General features: G+C 44.0%; 2 protein-coding genes across 5 annotated transcripts in view; both read left to right on the forward strand.

Moving 5' to 3' along the window:
* LOC119172429 (ubiquitin carboxyl-terminal hydrolase 25) overlaps nt 1-5,916 on the forward strand; it is a 99,791-nt gene extending 93,875 nt beyond the window's left edge. For all 3 annotated transcript variants that reach the window (XM_037423531.2, XM_037423533.2, XM_037423532.2), the window contains exons 18-20: nt 34-333; nt 2,521-2,716; nt 5,312-5,916. In XM_037423531.2, the coding sequence (XP_037279428.2) occupies nt 34-333; nt 2,521-2,716; nt 5,312-5,508 (693 nt within the window). In that variant the 3' untranslated portion in view covers nt 5,509-5,916. The remainder of the gene's footprint in view (nt 1-33; nt 334-2,520; nt 2,717-5,311) is intronic.
* A 5,707-nt stretch (nt 5,917-11,623) lies between these two features.
* LOC119172430 (extended synaptotagmin-like protein 2) overlaps nt 11,624-18,638 on the forward strand; it is an 86,453-nt gene continuing 79,438 nt past the window's right edge. For both annotated transcript variants that reach the window (XM_075893798.1, XM_037423534.2), the window contains exons 1-2: nt 11,624-12,176; nt 15,486-15,527. In XM_075893798.1, the coding sequence (XP_075749913.1) occupies nt 11,787-12,176; nt 15,486-15,527 (432 nt within the window). In that variant the 5' untranslated portion in view covers nt 11,624-11,786. The remainder of the gene's footprint in view (nt 12,177-15,485; nt 15,528-18,638) is intronic.

Here is an 18,638-nt window from a genome sequence, read left to right on the forward strand (position 1 = left end):
GTAACAGCAGCAGTAACTTCCAACGCTCTCCAGGAGGCCCTGCGCTGGCTCTCAGAGCTGTCTCCGTCGGGTGCGGCTGGGGACGTGGAGGTTGAGGCGATGTACCGAGGATGGCACATGCTGTACTGCCGCTTTCGGCATCTGGCCTGCGCCCTAACCGTCGGACTAGAGCACTTCTGGACGCACCGGTTGCCCTCGGCTGTCCACCTGCTGGGCGCCGCGTGCACCATCAACGAGGCCCTGCTCGCCCGGCCACCGCCTGCCGAACCCCACTCTCGGTACCTTGGTTTCGACCCGAGGCTGCTGGCGTACTGCCGACGCATGGCACTGCTGGTACGGTTCTTTGTATAGGATATGTTGGAAACGCTAATGCATTAGTACTGTTGCCAAACAATAATTTCCTCACAACACTGAACTCTGTTTGCTTCACCCTGTCGCAATAAATATGGTAACAATAGACAACTGCTTGGTCAAACTGCCTTAGATACGTGGTGTCCTTTGAACAGGAAGGCACAAAAAATTAAATGTGAACTTTATTATGTCAAGAGTTTTGATATACAGTTAAACCTGGAGATAACGAAATTGACGAATTCCCCAAAAGATTCGTTAATAAAGAGTGTTCCTGTATCTGTGCAGGTTCTGTATGGAAATTTGAAAAATAAATGCACAAATAAACAAAAGGTCAACTGAAGGAAGAGTTCATCCAAAACACTTATTTAGTGATAACAAAACTGCATTACTATCGCGATTGAAATTATATGGACACTCTTGATGGGCTTTTGCCATCGCAACCATATTCTGTAACAAGTCCAAATTGATAACATGCCCCTGCACATCGTAACTTTTACGAGCAGGTAAAAGCGTGCAAGCGCTGCCAAAGCAGAGATAAAAATAAACCGGCCGATCTTTATCGCTTGGAGGGCGCATAGGATAAAATCCACCCGCATGTTGGAACTGTCGTTGAACGCTGAAACAGAAAGAAAACCGCCTGTCTTGAACGAGCATGAAAAAAACGCAGGGGGGCTGAGGGTGGTTCCCTTGAGTAGCAACAGTGAACATTGATATTAAAGGCATGGTCACGGTTGCTGGCATGCGTGCTATCTTGGCAAGCATCATTGTGCTGTCAAGGCGAAGAGAGAGCGTGAAAAGAGCACGTCTCCATGGAGCGACCATATTTTCTCACACCAGTGTTTTGTGAAAGTTCCGCAATATCGAATCCAAAAGAGTTGGCTGCCAGCTTTACTTCATATAATATTACAATTTTTGGTATTGCATTCATTGCATTGCATTCAACGCACCAGTCGTATTGCCAGAGCTAATCGGCTTATCGGGAAGGCTGTGGTCCCGTGACCCTGTGGCATGGTGCAAGACAGCTAAGAGTGTGACGAGTTGACCTCCGAAGATCCATTGTTGTCACTGTGATTTTGGGGAGTTTCTATCAGCGCCTAATCTCACGTGCATGGTGGGGAAACCATGCATGTGCATACGGTGCCGAAAACGAAGAGAGAGCGACAAGGATACCGCGGAAAACTATACGGTAAAGCACTGTCCATATGCAGCGCGGCTCCACATATGTGACACTGCCAACTGAAAGGTCGTTATCTCTCTCCCTTTTTTTGTTATTGGTTAGAAAAGAGGGGGAGCGCACATCCACGCAAGTGCCCGCAGTGGCAAGATCGGCGGCAACACCGGCTTGAGGGGTGGAGGCCCGCCTGCCCATCTTGCGTGTACCCGTACGCAATAATGCGCTCTCGCTCTCACCTAGGAGTTGCCGGGGCCATGAGTGTGCCGTGCTCGCTGCCGCCGTGTTGCGCTTTGTTAGCGGTGGGGCAATCGCTGAAGATAAATGTTGCGCCAAAACGACAATATTCGGGGCTAAATTCCTAGAATGTCCATAGCGAAAATTCGTTACACCAAGATTGTCTCCCGCTGCTACTTTGCTACGTAGAGGTCGCAAATGTATGTGCTTCTATGGAGTAATGGCAGGGAATAGAAAAACTGTAAAATCAAGGAATTCATTATGTGGATATTTGTTATCCCAAAAACCCCAAAAAAACCCAAAAAAACACCCCAAAAAAACACCCCAAAAAACAGGTTTTTTTTTTTGGGTTTACAACCCAAAAAAAAAAAACCAAACATTTTTCGGAAAACCGCGACTTTTCGACCCGCGTCTCCCCTTAATTGGTAGAGTGGCCGCACTGGAAAGGTGTTGTCTCAGGTTTGATCATCGGACCAGGACGATCTTTCCCTAGAAACTTTCCTTTCTGACAAATACATGGGGACTCTCTTGTGCTTTTATGCTACAAACAAGTGGTTTTTTATATTTCCTTGATTATTAAGTATTGCGGGTGCAGTTCATTTTGTCTTGAAATTACGACACCTCAAATAAAGAAGCTAAATGTAACGCATTCTTTGGCTTAGTTATTTGTCGGTTTTATGGATTATCATTTTATGAAGACCGATTGTTGCGTAATCGAATATGACTCTTTCAACCAGGACACATGGCGTTACTGTTTGCAGGCCCTGAATGAACACTGTGCGCGACAGTTTGAAGAAGGCAGCCTACGGGACGCTCTAGGTGCCCTGAGGCTGATGACGGACACTGTGCTGCCGAATCTGTCACCCCTGCTGAGCCCCTTGGCAAACGCACTTGACACGCGGGCCGTCGAGGAAGTGCGCAGCCGCTGGTGTGCCATGCTGGGGCTCGCCATGCCAGGTGGGTGGGCAAGGCGTCATTTAGCAGAGCTCTCTTGGCCTACATTCCCTGAATTGGTGTATCTACTGCTGCTGCTGCCGCTTTCTTCTGTTGGGTTGGTAGTATCGTAGGGTAGTACTGTTTGATTTGATTTATTATTTTACACACATGTACAACATATGTGTAGATGGAGGTGGGTGCGGAAAAAAAATGCCAGGCCTGCGTGGTAGGCACAGCATAGTCACAGCGAAAGCTAGAAGAGCGGCCTTTCACAGCCTTTTCAAAACACTAATTTGGCAACTACTGCAAGCACACTTGCTTGGTACCCACTTAGGCATTAACAATACCGTATTTACTCGCATGATCCTTGCACTTTTTTTGCCAGAAAATCGATGCAAAGTTGGGGGGTGTGAGAATTACGCGGGGAGAACTTTCCACGAAAACGCAGAGTGGGAGAAAAAAAACGAAGTCGCCGAAAATCGCGATTCTCACACCAGCACTTTAAAGTAAGCTTTAAGAAGTACTAATGAGAACTTATTTCAACAATAAAAGCAGAGGTTCAACACAAGGCAAGATTTATTTGAGACACAAAAAGTCGAGAATTAGAATACCATACGCGAAGCTTGTGGGTGTTGCGGGCGTAGCAGTAGCGGTCGGCGCTCAACAGGAGCCCTTAAAAGGTAAGCGTAGGACGTCAGTATTGGGCTGATGGCTATTTAACAGAAATAAAGTTTACCATCAACACCAGTTTTAGGCACACGGCAGGCCCAATGCGTTTTGATGGATTTCAGCTTCCGTCACCAGTAGCGAACACAAAACTCGTAGGCTCCGAAGGGCCTACCGGCAGCCCTGTTGCCGTTGTTTAGTGCATGATCTATCACTTGCAACTTGAAGCAGCCGTGTGGCTTCAGTATCGCCCCATAACGTGCCAAGATTACCGACACAACATACAAAACACGCCGCAACGTGCACTGGCCACTTCGGCTTGGCTTGGATTGGATTGAATCTCCGTGCAATAGTACGTTTGATGCTTAAGAGATGGTGCCAGATGGTGCGCGCTATTATCATGAATGGCTGGAACGAGCAGATGACATTATTGCGGCAGTTTTCGGGGGTGCGATAATTACTCAAGGAAAAAAAAATCATATTTTTTCTTGGGCGATATGGGGGGTGCGAGAATTATGCGAGTGCGAGGATTACGCGAGTAAATACGGTAAACTTTTGGGTTGTAGGTCGGCATTCGTTATGCTATTTTTCGTCATTCTTCTGAGAAGCGTGGTATCTGCTAAACACTTGCTAGGAATTTTGTGCCAATTGTCCATGCAGTGGCTGAGGACGATGAGAAATTATGGTTGAAGTGGGTATGCACCACAGTTAAGGGGGAAACAAGAACAAGTTTTTTTAATGGGTTGGAGCATTGGACGGCCCACTCGTTACGCTAATCGCATTGTGTGCGACAGGTAAATCTTTTTGTAAGTCGTATTAACGCGATTGCTTTCCCGACATCAAGCCTGCCTAAGGCAAGTTGGACAACAACTCGCAAGCGCCGGAGTAGCTCAGTGGTAGAATACTGGGCTGGCACCCAGCGGACCCGGGTTCGAGCCCCACTTTGCCGTTGGTGCTAGGTCATGCCTGCCTAAGGCAAGTTTGACAAGTTACAAGCACCGGCGTAGTTCAGTGGTGGAATATTGGGCTGGCACCCAGCGAACCCGGGTTCAAGCGCCACTGTGTCATTAGTGCAAGGTTTTTTTTTTCTAATTTCGTGCAATTTGGTTACGGACACTGGCGGCGGTGGACAACATGCAACTGCGCGTGCCTGGAGTTGTGTTCTCATAACAGCTTTTGCTGTAAAACTGCACAAACGTGACTTGAGGGACATAATAGCACATAATAATAATACACTAATAATACACAATAATACTACATAATAATAATACCCTAATACAGTGACTATAAGGGATGGCAGTTATACAATCAACAGAGAAAAAAAAGAAGCAAAAAAATTGAACATTTGCAAAATGGATTGGATCACTCAGGCAAAAGCGGGAACAAAATAGATATTTCTCGAAGGCTGAGTGTTGTGTTCATTGTTCTCAAAGTTTAGAAACAGGAATGATTTCTTTCTGAGAAAGTATTAAGGTTTTTGCTGTTTTTAGCATTCACTCGTATGGCCTAGCTACCACCATATTAATATTGCACGCTATTTCTCGCGTCAAGCCAATCAAAATCGAACGGTGTTTGTTGTCACGTCACATGACACGACGTCACCTCCCAAAACAAAAATCGCCGATGTGTGTCGCCGTAGTCCGAAATCAAGGTAGTTTGTCTCATGAAATAAAATTATAACAGCATCGATTTCAGCGTTGCCATGTGCACAACGATATGGGCGTTCCACAGCACCAGCAGAACCGATGAAAAGTATGTGCTCAAATAGTGTTGCAGGGCCCCTTTAAGGCAATGGATAATGAAGAAGAAAACGGGGGACACGCTGTTTGTCCGCGTTAGTTGCACTATTAGCCGGGACGAATTCGTGCCAACTTTGCCAGTGTTGTTCCATCCTGTCCTGTGGGACTTGAGGTTGTTCAAAAATGACATGTGTCAGTTTCGTTCTCGCAGCCGAGAAGCAGGAGCAGCTGGAGGACATGTTGAGCAAGCTGTTGGATCCCAGCGTGGACACCCCGCCCCCGTCTCCGCTGAGCATCCCCCGAGTGACGAACCTGTCGGCTGCCTACGAACAGGCCATGCGGCGACTCACCTCCTCCAAAAACTTTGAGACGGCACTCCTCGAGGAGGGCGTTCCTTCCCTCTCCTAGCCCTCCCTCATTCACGCTCTTCCCCTAACACTGCTTAGTCATGGCTGGGTTGCTGCTGCTCGCCAAGAAGGGAGGCTTTAAAAGAAAAAGAAAGAGAAAAAGAACACGTTTTCTTTCGCTTCATGTCAAGTCGCTACGGTTTGCTCACTAATGTAGTAGTACCTCAATATTAATTGGTCGTCTTGAGAATCTTAGTCTAATATAAATTGACATTCGAGCATTCGAGATATTTTTATTTATTCATTTCGTGTACTTCGATTGTATAAAGTTTATGGTTTGACTCCGGGGCAGGAAGCGAGAAATTGTACATTAGGGTGTGGCAATGCTTATTAAATAAACTTAAAATCATAGAAAAGCAAAGAACAAAATGAAAAACTTATTTGAAATAGCAGACTGAAGTCTTTTGATATTGCAGTTCAGTGTGTACCTTGTGTCAATCATAATTTAATATATAAGCTGTGACAAAGTCCAGAATCGTACCCTCTATTATTCAGAGATATCTAACTTGTTTTCCTAGCGTCTTCCGTGCTTGCATGGGTAGATAGTGCAAAGCATCTTGAATTTTCTCACTTTTTTTTTGCTCTTTTGATGGAAGACATGCATCTTTGTCTATTGTGCAAATGGGAACTAACCACATGTGATTCTTCCCTTGCTTTTTTCTTTTTGGTTCCCTACTTTGCTCCGATCAACGAGTTTGGTGTGGCCCAAAACTTGTTTCACGAGAATCTCGATGCGCGGTCACGAAGCCATGATGTCGTGTATATACATGAGCAGATTGCGGGACTAGTTTTGTATCGCGTGCCTATACCTAACCTGGTGGTTTATAGTACAATTCGCTACACCAGCCAGTGTCATCTACGACCCTGCTCAATTCGATGCCCCTAGTGAAATGAGCCTTGTTTGCACCATAATCCTTTGAACTTAATCGATGTCTTCACGGGCACGGTTGATCGGTTTGCGCCACTGAGGTCACGTGGCGTGCTGCGCCGAGTTCGAATGAAAGTGATTGGGGTGGGAACAGACCCGGTGACTTTGTCGTCTGCTTTAGCGGAGTGTCATCTTTAATGAATCGTGTCTGCTCTGAATGCCTCACAAACGATTCTGGTAAATAAGCTAGCACTGTATACTCTGTATCCTGTTGTCCCTTACTTGGATGACATGCTTTGCGGCAGCGGCACTTTTTTGATAGTGTAGTTTTGTTGGGGTCGGTAGTCAAGCTTTTGGTCATCGTCTGTTTGCCGATTGCGTCCGCGATTTGCCGAAAAGAGCAGGGCACAAACAATGCAAATGAGCTTTGCAATGCTCATGCAAGTGTCTCGTGTGTGTTTGTGTGTCCAAGTCGCAGTTTATAGAAGTTGCATGTGTGTAGCGAGAGGATGTTTGCCACAAGATGGGTGTGGGCAAAAAAAGAAAAGGTGCAGGACTCGTGGTGCGCTACTCAAAACTCGGTTATTTCGAGAACATGCTTTTATGCTCAGCACATGCATGATGTGATGTGCGTACCTAGTCTCGGGGTAGTCAATTTCTTGTCAGGCAATGCATGGTAAGGCACGCGTAAACAGAGTTTTCAGAAGTTGCTAAGAGTCTCATGTTAGGCAAGCTAGGTAAAACAAACTAAATTATTGTAACATTTTAAAGATTTCGAGATAGTGGATTTTAGAGTGATTATGGGAATCCTTTTTAAGCATGACATAAGTAGTTTCTAAAAAGGCTCTAATGCCAGCCAAACTATCTGTCAACGAGTCAAACTCCTAGGTGTTGGGCTTTATTTTTCCAGTGATCTTATGTACCGGTATGTACTGAGAGCTGATAAATGGCTCATACTTCATTGCTGTTACACAGTCAAAGTTGGTCAAAAGCAGCATTGCTAACTTATCCTTTCACGAGAACTTTAAATAATTCGTGTTGGCATACACGTGGCAGTTATTGCTTTTAAGCAGATAAAGTGCCCCAATATAACCATGTTTTCCTTATGTTGTGTCCAAAGCTGCGAAAATGCTCAAATTGCTAAGGGACAATCTAGGATCAAATCGGAATGATAAATACTGACAGATAGTCATTTTGCCCTGCATTTGACAACTGTTTCATAATGTCAGATGAATCAAGCAGTGTTCCAGTGTAAAAGTGGCGCTTTCGATGCCTGTGATAATTCTAAAGCATTGCCAAGATCACAGAACCATAAACACTGATTCCCCCCCCATGGAGTACGGTATTAGGCATAATGGTGCATTCAGTGCAAGCATGCTGTGGTTCATAGAGTCCTGTTTTTGTGCGGGAAGTCGTTCAAATTGGCCAAATAGGCAGCTACCTCAGTGAATGCCTGTAAGTGTTGCTTTGTGTCCTGTGCCCTTCTTTCTTTGCCTGCGTCATCTAGCGCTCAGAATCTCGTGTATGCGTCGTTGCCTCTGTTATGCTAACTCCTGATTGGTTGAATTTGAAAATTGAGGCGGCTTTGATTGTCTTCACGATGATGCAGCACTATCGTAGTAATGGGTCTGTTCCGAGTAATCTCTAGCACACAGGGTTTCGTGGTGTTGGTGACCTGCACGATGGTACCGTGGTTGTACCATGTGGTGCACTGGTTGTTGGTGCTGCTATTTTGGGTGTGAGCACCCGTACTGTTACACATGCTGTGAGCCATGTCACTGAGGCACGTCTATGCCATGTCGCAGCTACGAAAAAGGTGTCGAAAATATTTTTATAATTTCTTCGTGCACGTCGACACAAAATGTGAGAGGTTTATTTTGAACGTGTGCACACTTGCAGCTGAAAGTCACTGGTCCTGCTAATGATAAGACTACACATTCCGATGAGAGTTAGTGTCCACGACTGACAAGGCTGCTATTGACGATGGTCGCCAAGGAAACCATTGAAACGGGCTGTGCCTCGTGCATCGGCTTTCTGCGATTCGTTGCCTCTTGATCTTTCATGCAACTGGGTGTGGGGAGTTTGTTACCGCATCTGAATGATGATCCCAGTGAACGGTCCAAAAGCCATGCTTGTTGCTTGCCTTGGCTCACTTGGACGAATCGGCTTGCAGTGTGCAACAATCTTCCGTTCAGCACTTTGTCGATGAGGCGTGCAGCTGTGGAATGTGCTTCGAAGCCATCTCGTGACCTTGCCTAACTTCACCTTGTGTCTGAGATTTCCAGTCCCCGAACAAAAGACCCCCTTGTTTATTTCAACACCTCTTTGTGCATTTGTGTTTGTCATGTTGTAGTCTGGAAGTACTCGTTATGTTTTGTTTTCTAACAAGATTTGAATGTGCTTTCTATTTAACCACTCATGCTCAAGCGGTACGCTCCTCCTCCACCCTTTGTCCTCACCTGTCACGAATTCTTCTAGTTGTAGGATGAAAATATATTCTAGTGACAATACGAAAAGTGATGTTTCGAAAATTTTTGTTTTAATTGTTGTGAGTCTCTCTCGCTCTGTTCGCGGGCATTGTTGCAATTATTTCTGAAAGTCTTTCGTTCTTTTTTTTTTTCTGATGTGGGAATTGCACATAGCTTGCATTTCACTGTTAACTCTCGACGGTGCCTATACCAAAATATTTGCTTCCTTAGCGACTTGTAAATTTCTGTACAAATGTAAATAAATACCGTTGTTTGCGTTGCAGTGGCGCTTGCTCTTTGTCTCAAATAGATGACACACTTGCACCCAAGTCACAGTCTATTATCTGGCAGAGTGGTTGATTCAGAAGTGTGTATTCCATTAATGTATGTGCAGTGAAAAAGTTACAATGTAGAGAAGACACTAGTAAGTGCAGCTTGGCCTGCATGTTGCGTTTAGTATCTAAAGCTATATTCTGTCAAGTGTAAAGTACTCATCACCTTTTCTTAGGCCCAAGGGTTGGCGATTGTATATCTCCTGGTGCTGCTGAGCTGTGTGGAGAATTTGGCTTATTAGTGCCACTTTGCTGCTATAGCTATCCAATTAAATTAACGAATTTCAATCTCCGGTTTTACACAGCACGAACCTTTACCACATCGTTTGATATTTATGTTTTTGCAATGATGAAACTGGAAAATGATTTAGACTCCAACCAAAAGTTTTAAAGCAACCCGACATTTCGAAAGCGACTTGGTTCCTTCCTCAGGGGCGACTGCAGAGCTATGTAGCAGCAGAGTCTTCAACGCACTTGCGAGGCGGATAATGATGAAATTGAAGCAGTAGTGCTTGTGTGCAATCAAGCTTTGATGTAACGAATTATTGCATATATCAAATTCAGCTCATAGATGTGATAGAAAGTAAACTTATCATGTGCAATAGATGCAATGATACATTTCACGTGCAGTGCAATTGAACCATTGTAATTTGTGCCTGTTCAACAACCGGAGACGACGCGTATCGTAAAACTATCTGATGGCATATGTTTTCTCACTGGCACGTATTGCGCACATTAATTTTGCAGCTTTGAATACCTGGTACAAGCTGAAAAGCAATCGCAGCAATTTTCGGGCCTAATTTACGAAGCCGCATAGTTTCAGTTTTCAGCTTCTAGCTGGAAACTGAAATTAGCTTGGATGACTTCAGAACAGAGCTGGCCCAGCTAAGCAACGCAAAGGCGCCGATTTAGAATGCACACTCGAAAAACCTGAATTGTGTATTTTTTCGTTTTGCCATATGCCAGGGCTCATCATTGATAGGCCTTTGCGTGCGTATTCAAACATATGCCCGAAAGCATCACCGCGTCATCCTTTATCATCATCAGTCTGACTACGCCAAAAGCACGGAGGAAGGACCTTAAATTTCCTTCCTCTGTGGCCCAAAGTACAACGTACTTCTAGTACACTCTACCCAAAGGCCTCCCCCAATGATCTGCCAATCTACCCGGTCTTATGCTCTTTGTTGCTACGTTATACCTGCGAACTTCTTAATCTCATCGGCCCACCTTACTTTTTGCCTCCCCTTCGTGCGCTTTCCTTCTCTGGGAATTCAGTCAGTTACCCTTAATGACCAGCTTTTATCCTGCCTACGAGCTACGTGCCCAGCCCATGTCTATTTCATCTTCTTGATTTCAACTATTTCCTTAACCCTCTGTTTGTTCCCTGACCCACTCTGCTCTCTTCCTGTCTCTTAAGGTTGCACCTATTATTTTTCTTTCCATGGCTCACTGCATCGTCTCTTTGTAAGCCTCCACGTTTCTGCTCCGTAGGTGTGAGTACCGATATATACCTTCCTCTTGAGGTTTGTTGGTTGATTAGACCCAAGAGTAATGGCTCAACCAATCACGGAGGATCGGCCATGAATCGTGTGGCAGTGGGATTTTGGGGAAAAAAAAAAGGGGGGGGGGGATGTGGCAAATGCAACGTTCCTCGCCGTGTTCATGGCTGTGGCTTGTCTCGTCGTTCCAGAGGCCCTGTGCTGGTGCGCGAACGATTAAACTGTCAAGGGCGTGTTGACAGTCCACTGTGCGCTGCTTGCGGCTCCTGCGAAACACTTGAACATCTCATAGTGCACCGTCCTGCATTTGCTGCGCAGCGGGCTTTGCTGATTAAGGAATGTGAATTCCTGGGTCTTAAGTGTACGATCCTAGACGATTATCTCTTTTCCCGACGCGACCAGACCCTTCGAGCTCTAATTACCTCGTTTAGTGCAGCAACAATGAATAAAGCATCTAAAAGCTCTGTCAAAGCTGATGTTATGTGCATAGCCTCCGAATGTCTACACCAGTACGCACGCATTCAGGAGTCCACACTTGACTTGCACCAGATTAGTTTCGGTTACGCTTATCAACGCAGAACATATTCAAGCAAAACAAAATAAAGAGCATTCAGACGCACAATTTTGAACTATTTGTTTGTTGATTGCACTTGCACTGCAGACGAGAAATGAATGAATAAACGTAATTAGTGGTTGTGACGCATCGACGAGAATTTGGCGTTTTCTCCGCAGCGAGTCGTCGTCGTCGCGCCCGTCGTCTGCGCTGCCGTGAGGGTTGTCCTCACGAATGATAGTTTATAGTCTTTTTCTTTACTTGCTTATGCAGTGGTAGACCATCCCCAGCACGTACCATTCCTCTACACGTAGACAGTTTGCTCATTTCTAGCCCATTCTTACCCCCACTTGCTGCGAAGCATCCTGCCACCACCCGCGAACAAGCCGCTGCGCATCGGTCAGGTGTGATCGTCGAAGGGTGCGCGCGCGTGTGTGGTTATTGTGGTGCAACGCGTTAGGGCGCGCCTATCAAAGAGGTGTGGCCTCCCAGTGATCCCCGAAAGACCTCCACTTGTGAATAATTCGTGAGTCGGTTTCAATACAGAGTCGAGTCAATCATGGAGTCGTCCCAAGAGGTCAGCAGCGCCGAGCCGTTGCTTCCGGGCCAGGAATCTCGGCAGCGTCCTCCGACGCCTCCTCCTTCGGCGGTGCCTCACGAAGAAGAGAGACCCTCTTCGAAGCCCCCGGCGCCGGTGAAACAGGCTCGCGAGATATTGCGCACCACGTTGGGCTCGCTGGTCTACAAATTCGCCAAGGGAATCCTGATCGCGGGGAGCCTATACCTTATGGGTTGGTTGAACCTCAGCCCCGCGTGGCTGCTCATAGGGGTGGGCTCTTACGTCGCGCAAAAGAACTACATCGAGCAGAAGCGCATTCGAAGCGGCATCACTAGTGCCGACCACGAGAAGACCAGCGTGCTGGCCACGATCGAAGACCTGCCCGCATGGGTAAGTCCGTTAAAGCAGGTCTTCTATCGCGGTGTGAGTCAGCCCGCATGCATGCCCGTGCGATGTCCATAAATCATTAGCTGCCAAACGCTGCCATGTGTTTGTATGTGCGTGCTTGCGCGTATCCGCGTGTGTGCGCGCCCTTCGCGCGGTGCCCGCGTCATCGTGTGACAAGATTGACTTGTCCGCACAACAGCTGGACATGTTTCGCGTGAGGACCTTCATAATTGCTTCGTTACAGAGATTACTTAGTTGTAAAGGTAGCGCCGGCTTTATAGCCGGGAAATAAGGAATCCTCCGTTGTAGAGGTCTTTGTGGTAGCGTATTAGTATAAATGTTTACGCTGACAATGCTACCGGACGCATTGTTTGCTAAACTGCGCGACCGCCGGCTTTAAAGCTGAGTTGCACACACGCGTACGTGCGCAGGCATTATCGCCCGGTTGTGTGGAAGTGGACTTGGATAGATAGCAAGAGGACTGTGACCAAGATAGTTGCACGTTCGTTGTACTAAATAGCGAGAAGATTGCTTAGCTTCTGCAGGAGCCCAGACCAAAGAGCAAAATCGTCAAATAAGTACGAACGAATATTTTGCATAAGTACATGAGTACGAATGCATTGTATAATGCAGCCACAGAAGTGTGTTGTGTATGGATAGTGGTAAATGATTGTGAAGAAGTGGAAACCAAAGAGGTCGTTTTCCTTGCTTAGACACAATATTAACAATAACTAGCAGACCATGATGTCAAGGAAAGCAGCATGGTTGGTCTCTTAGTTATCATTAAAAAAGCATGTCATGAATCGTATGTGTCGGGTCTGCATTAAAAATAATTGTTTCGTCACTTTGTCTTGCATTGTTCGAAAGTTTACTCTTGAAAGTGAGACATGTTTTTATTTAACTATAAGAAGAATCATTGGGCACCTTTTTGCTAGACACGGCCATCACATTATTGATTGTTTTCTTGTACTACTACAGTAACCGCAGTAGACATTTTGCGGTTCAATGCAATATAGAAAACACTACTACAAGATGCGTGTAGTCTCAGGCTACATAAAATGGTTAAATTTGCCTGTTTGAACACGTGGCAGAAGTAAAGTGAAGTGTTAATAAATAGCCAAGATTGCCATCTTATGCTGAAATCTCAGGTCTCTGCACACTGCTACACAAGAGAGAGTCCTTGAAGTGCAGTCTCCGTTTACTCATTGGTGAAGGCAGCACTTCGCATCACTCCAACTGATGCTCCAAATGTGTTGTGCTTCACTTTGTAAGTGCTCTAAGAGAATGTGATCCATCTTACTTGCGATGGGAGTTTCAGAAAAGTTTATGTGACCTTGGCAATGTTGCGCATGAACACTTGGCCAGAATCAGGATACAAACATAATTTCAGATGCAATGGCTTACACGGCTAATTGTGACAATCTGTCACATAATAGACGCTTTAGTACATACCTGTGACAGTGCATGTAACTCATTTGTTTGCATGCAATCTTTACAGCTTGGTAATGGGCCATGCATGTCAGCAGCTGCAATATTGCTGCTTTTTTTTGAAGCGTTGAAAATGCTTTTGCACCTGACTCTCTTGTCTTTTATAGGCAACGAAAGCAAGCGCCATGCATAAATAATTAAATGGTTGCTGAGACCTTTATACCAGCAGCTCAACAGCAGCAGTGTCCCATGATAGCAGTAACATTTTAGCACACTTTCGATAAACTGGAGATCACCATATCTGGCTAGTTGCGTTGTTGCTTAAGTCTGGCTTTTGTATAGATGGGGATTAGAACGTGGCAGTATGTTTAAAAATATATGGTTTTTAAAAATTTTGAAGTCATGTTTGGTGCTCTCAGAGTTGTGTTCAACTTGTTTCTTGTCACGTTCAATTTGTATTTGATTGGCACCCAAAATACTAATACTTGCATGCCGTTACTATATTTGCTTCATTACGAATACCATTGTTGGGCTTTAGGTTGAAATGCCAAAACAATAATAGAGAAAGCTTGCAGACACTGAAGATATTTCAGGTGCACAGTGATACTTGTTAGTTTAACTAAGCAGATCTAATGTGACTGTAATGTTAACACTGTGCGAGTATGAAGATTGATGCTTTTGAGTGAGTGTGAACAAAATTTTTAGAAGCTTAAGTGAATGTAGAATAGGTTCTGCATGCTTGACAGGAACAGTTTTTCAAGCTCTAATTTGCAGTAAGCAATTAAATGTCAGATAATTTTAAGCAGAGAGCTTTATTTCACTTCCATCTCTGTACTACTCGCCTTGGTAGCCTTCATGAAAGTGTCATTCTAAATAAAAGAATCGTGCAACATTCAAGACGCTATGGGTGATGACTTTATTTCGAACCTCTGCGTGGTATTTTTTGAAATGCCAGTGATCGACAAAGGGTGCACATACTCATAGGTCATACGATGCACAAACGGGCTTGTCATACTGAGCTGACAACGAAGGAGTTCATTGCCACCAGTTCTTTCATAGGTCAAGTGTCCACATTCGCCTGAAGTCTAAAAAAACCTGTTTTGTTTTGTGATAATATAAAAAATGTTCTTTAGCAAGTGCCAACTAGGCCAACAAACAGTTCTTGTAAACATTTGCCTGTAAGCACATGCGCCTGTGCATCTCTTCTGCTGCAATTGTGGCGATGCCTTGATTTTAGTACAGCTGTTATATTGTTACTGTGCTCGCCAAGTAGCTTTGTGCCGCTCCCAATGTATAGAATTGATTGAAATGTGGGGTTTAACATCCCAAAGCACCATCCAATGTATAGAGTTATCACCCAACATATAGCACCGATACTCCTGTAAGAAAAAGAACAAATCAGTGTTAGTAAGCATGGAACAAACAGGTAACTCTAATGACCAATTCAACTCTAAGTAAGATCGAATTTGTGGTCACCCAAATTTCCAGCTGAAGTATCCGCACCACTAAAAATGTTGGGTTGTTTCTACATTCCTGAAAAGTTGATAACAGTATCGTAGGAATTGGGGGAAGATGGAAGCCTGCGATGCGAAATTCAAAAACGTGTGCTGCAGCAGACCTTTTGGCAAGTGGACTTGTCTTCTTCAAGGCTGCAACTTGAAGCCTCGAAGAAATCAAGGCCGCTTGTCAAAACACTGGCTCCAACGCATGCCCCATGCTCATGAATTTTTCGTAACTGTATGGTACCGAGGCTAAACAATTTTGGTCACTCCCACAAAAGTGTGTGGTGTCTGTGTTCCTTTCTTTTTGCAGTATCTTTTGCAGTCTAAGTTTTCTGAGAAAAATTACAGAAGTAACTGAGCTGGTGGTTGTTTTGTTGTGCAGGTGTTCTTCCCCGATACAGAGAGAGCCGAGTGGGTCAACAAGGTAAGCTGTTGCACTTTCAGTTCAAGCTTGTGTTTCTTCAGATTACACTGGTTGTGGTAAATATTTGAGGACATAATGAAAACTGTGTTTTAAGCCTGGTGTTTTCATTTGGATTATTCAAGAGTTTGTTCACTGAAATAATCCTCAGCATCAAAATGTCACTTTAGCTGGCTTTGGTTACGTGTCGTATGCTGCTTGTCGATGTTAACCACGGCTTGCAAACCGACAAGCTTTGGCGAGTTTTTTGCACTGTGCTACCACTTGCCCTCCTGATGATGTAGTAATATATAATAGCACAGCGGGTTTAAGTATTGGGGACTGGGATGTCACATTAAGAATAATCTGCTGTTCATTGAATTTTAAAGCCAGTCACTATTTGAGCATTATCTAGTTGATGTTGATTCATCTTAAAACTTGGCCGAATGGGAGTCAGAGCAAGATACACAAGAATTAGAGCTTCTAAAAAGTGATTTTATTTTTTTTAGAAAAAAAACTTTAACCTTTATAGATTTGTGGAAAGCATCTCAAAGATTCATATTAGGCCCACACAGCAAACAAGTCACTTGTCAGGAATTTATGGATATGGGGACAGTAGTGACATCTCATTATTTAGTAGTGAATGTATGCAGTGACATCTTTTATCACAGTGATATGACATAACGATGGGTAACATGCACAGTCCCCTTTGAGCATACGCGAAACACTTGCTCGATCTGTTTTAACAACTGAGAGCACGAGGGCGAGGAAGACGGACGATGTCGAACCACGCTTCTGTCGTGTGGTACTACCTCGGAATTCTTGTTCTGGCTTCTTTGAACAAATATGAATTACCGACTAGCTCATCTGTCCATCATTTTACACTTCCAAGATGTCCCACGATGTCTGACTGCAGTGTTTGCATAAAATTACTGTGTTGTAAAGGCAGGGTGTGCATTCCCGAGCGTTTTAGTGCAAAGTCAAATGTGTGCAAAGGCACACATATCTGTAAAATCCGGACAGTTCAGATGTTGCTGTGTGCACCTGAGATGGGTTCCTGGGAGGTTTTGTCCAGGTTTGTGTGTTGTAATAGTATGTTGTTTGCAAATAAATAGAACCACTTGTTAAATGCATTTGTCCTTGTGTATCTTTCTCTGACCTTGTTTGTCTCATGCTATGCTTCAGCATGAAAACTCTTTGATTGATTGATGGATATGTGGGGTTAACGTCCCAAAACCACCATATGATTGTGAAAGGCGCCGTTATTATGAAAGACGAACCTGGGGTTCTTTAACGTGCACCAAAATCTGAGCCCACGGGCCTACAATGTTTTCGCCTCCATCGAATGAAAACTCTTTTAGCATAGTCACTTTAGGCAAAAGATAAATTTGCTGTTTAGAATGGATGCTAATGCAGTTGTGTTTTAAAGGTCCCAGTGTTGAGAAATCAGAGCTGCTTAACGATGGCCATGGTTGTATATATATTTTTTCACTTGTAATGGGCTTCACTCGGATAAACTCAGCTGTCTGAATTGTATTAGGTCAACGGAAGTGCTTCTCTTTTTTCATCATGAACAAGTACTTGTCATGAGTTCTTGTCTTTTACTGAAAATAAAATGCTCATACTGTCTTTATAGTACATATTTGTTTTAATTTGCACTTCTCACCAAATACAAAATAAGCGATTTTGTTGTTTCAAAGATAGTGGTAGTCTGAAAGCTGATGGATTTAGTATGTATAAGGTGACTTGCACAGCATATGAGTTATACAAACATCTTGAGTTGGACTGCAAACATCATGTGTGGCCACCGGCATCGAAGTTTCTGGTAGAGTAAATGTTGAGGGGACTCTGTGATTTTAAGTTTGATGTTTGAGCGGATTTTTGTCATGAGAAGCTTGAAAAAGTAAACATTCATTCATTCATTCATTCAAAGCAAAACAGAAAAACTAAGGAGAAACCAAATACAGTGATGTTGAGTTTTGTAAACTGAGAAGCCAAAGGTCTCTATTCTAATATTCACTTGCACATGCATTATTTCTGACTTATTCCTCTCTAGCAAAATGCTTTAAACACATTATTAGGTGAGTTGATTGATAACCAAGGAGTATAAGATAGCAGTGTTTCTGTTCTAAACTTATCAGTTATAAAACAAATTGTCAGAGAAAATGCTTTACTTAGCCACGTTTCTTTCATACGTTACTGTAAATGCCAGTCTGTGTGTTCATCTCATCGTCGTTTATTTTATGTGGTTATCTGAGCAAAACTTTGTTTTGACTTCAGTTATATCATTTTTAGAGGATTTTTTCTTGCATGCACCGCATTCACCAAGCTGTGTTATCAAAGTTACTTGCTTAACCCCAAAAAGTCCGAACGCCACTAAAATTAAAGGAGCAGTAGGACAATTCGCACTTTATAGTACAGTTGGGAAGTACACGAAACAAAACTGCATTATATCCGCCAAAGCTAACACTGCGTTGCTGATGCCATGGATATGGCTTGCCCATGGTCTTCGGCTAGGGGTGTAACAATGCTCACACAAGAATGGGAACACTGCACATAGTTTATTCAGTGGCAACCTGTTTAACGCCATTATCAAGCAGCTATAGCATGTATGGTGACACTAGCCTGATGCCATGGCAAATGCTGATTTTCTTGTTTGTTCAATTTGCGGCAACTCCTTAAAAGTAACTGTTCAATCTTGTTCTATGAGTGACTTAAAAAGCGCAGAAAATCCAGTGCAGTGGATCACACGAGAGTGTTTCAGGAAGTTCCAGGGCATTGCAATATTTCTAAAAACGCTGCAGCACGTGCAGCTGTGAAAGCGGCATGGAGAAGTGACAGAACAATTAATTTTTCTTTTTTATGCTGTCAAGCACAGCTGCTGCTGAGACAGATATCCGGTTGTCAGTGCAAAAACACCTGATTGACTCACCGTTTTAACAGCTGTACCTTATTATTTGTAAATAGTGCAGTTTTTAACATTACTGTTGCATCAGTTGATGCACTGACCTACAAGCTTCCTGTTACGATAGGAAAAGCGGGTACCATAAAAATTGTTTGCGACTTCCTTTATACTTATTTGGAAATATTTTCAATGTCTAGAACATTGTGTTCAGGGGGCATGTGGCAGCAGTA

This window comes from Rhipicephalus microplus, chromosome 4 (genome assembly GCF_043290135.1).
Source record: "Rhipicephalus microplus isolate Deutch F79 chromosome 4, USDA_Rmic, whole genome shotgun sequence".
In the NCBI taxonomy this organism is placed as follows: Eukaryota; Metazoa; Arthropoda; class Arachnida; order Ixodida; family Ixodidae; genus Rhipicephalus; species Rhipicephalus microplus.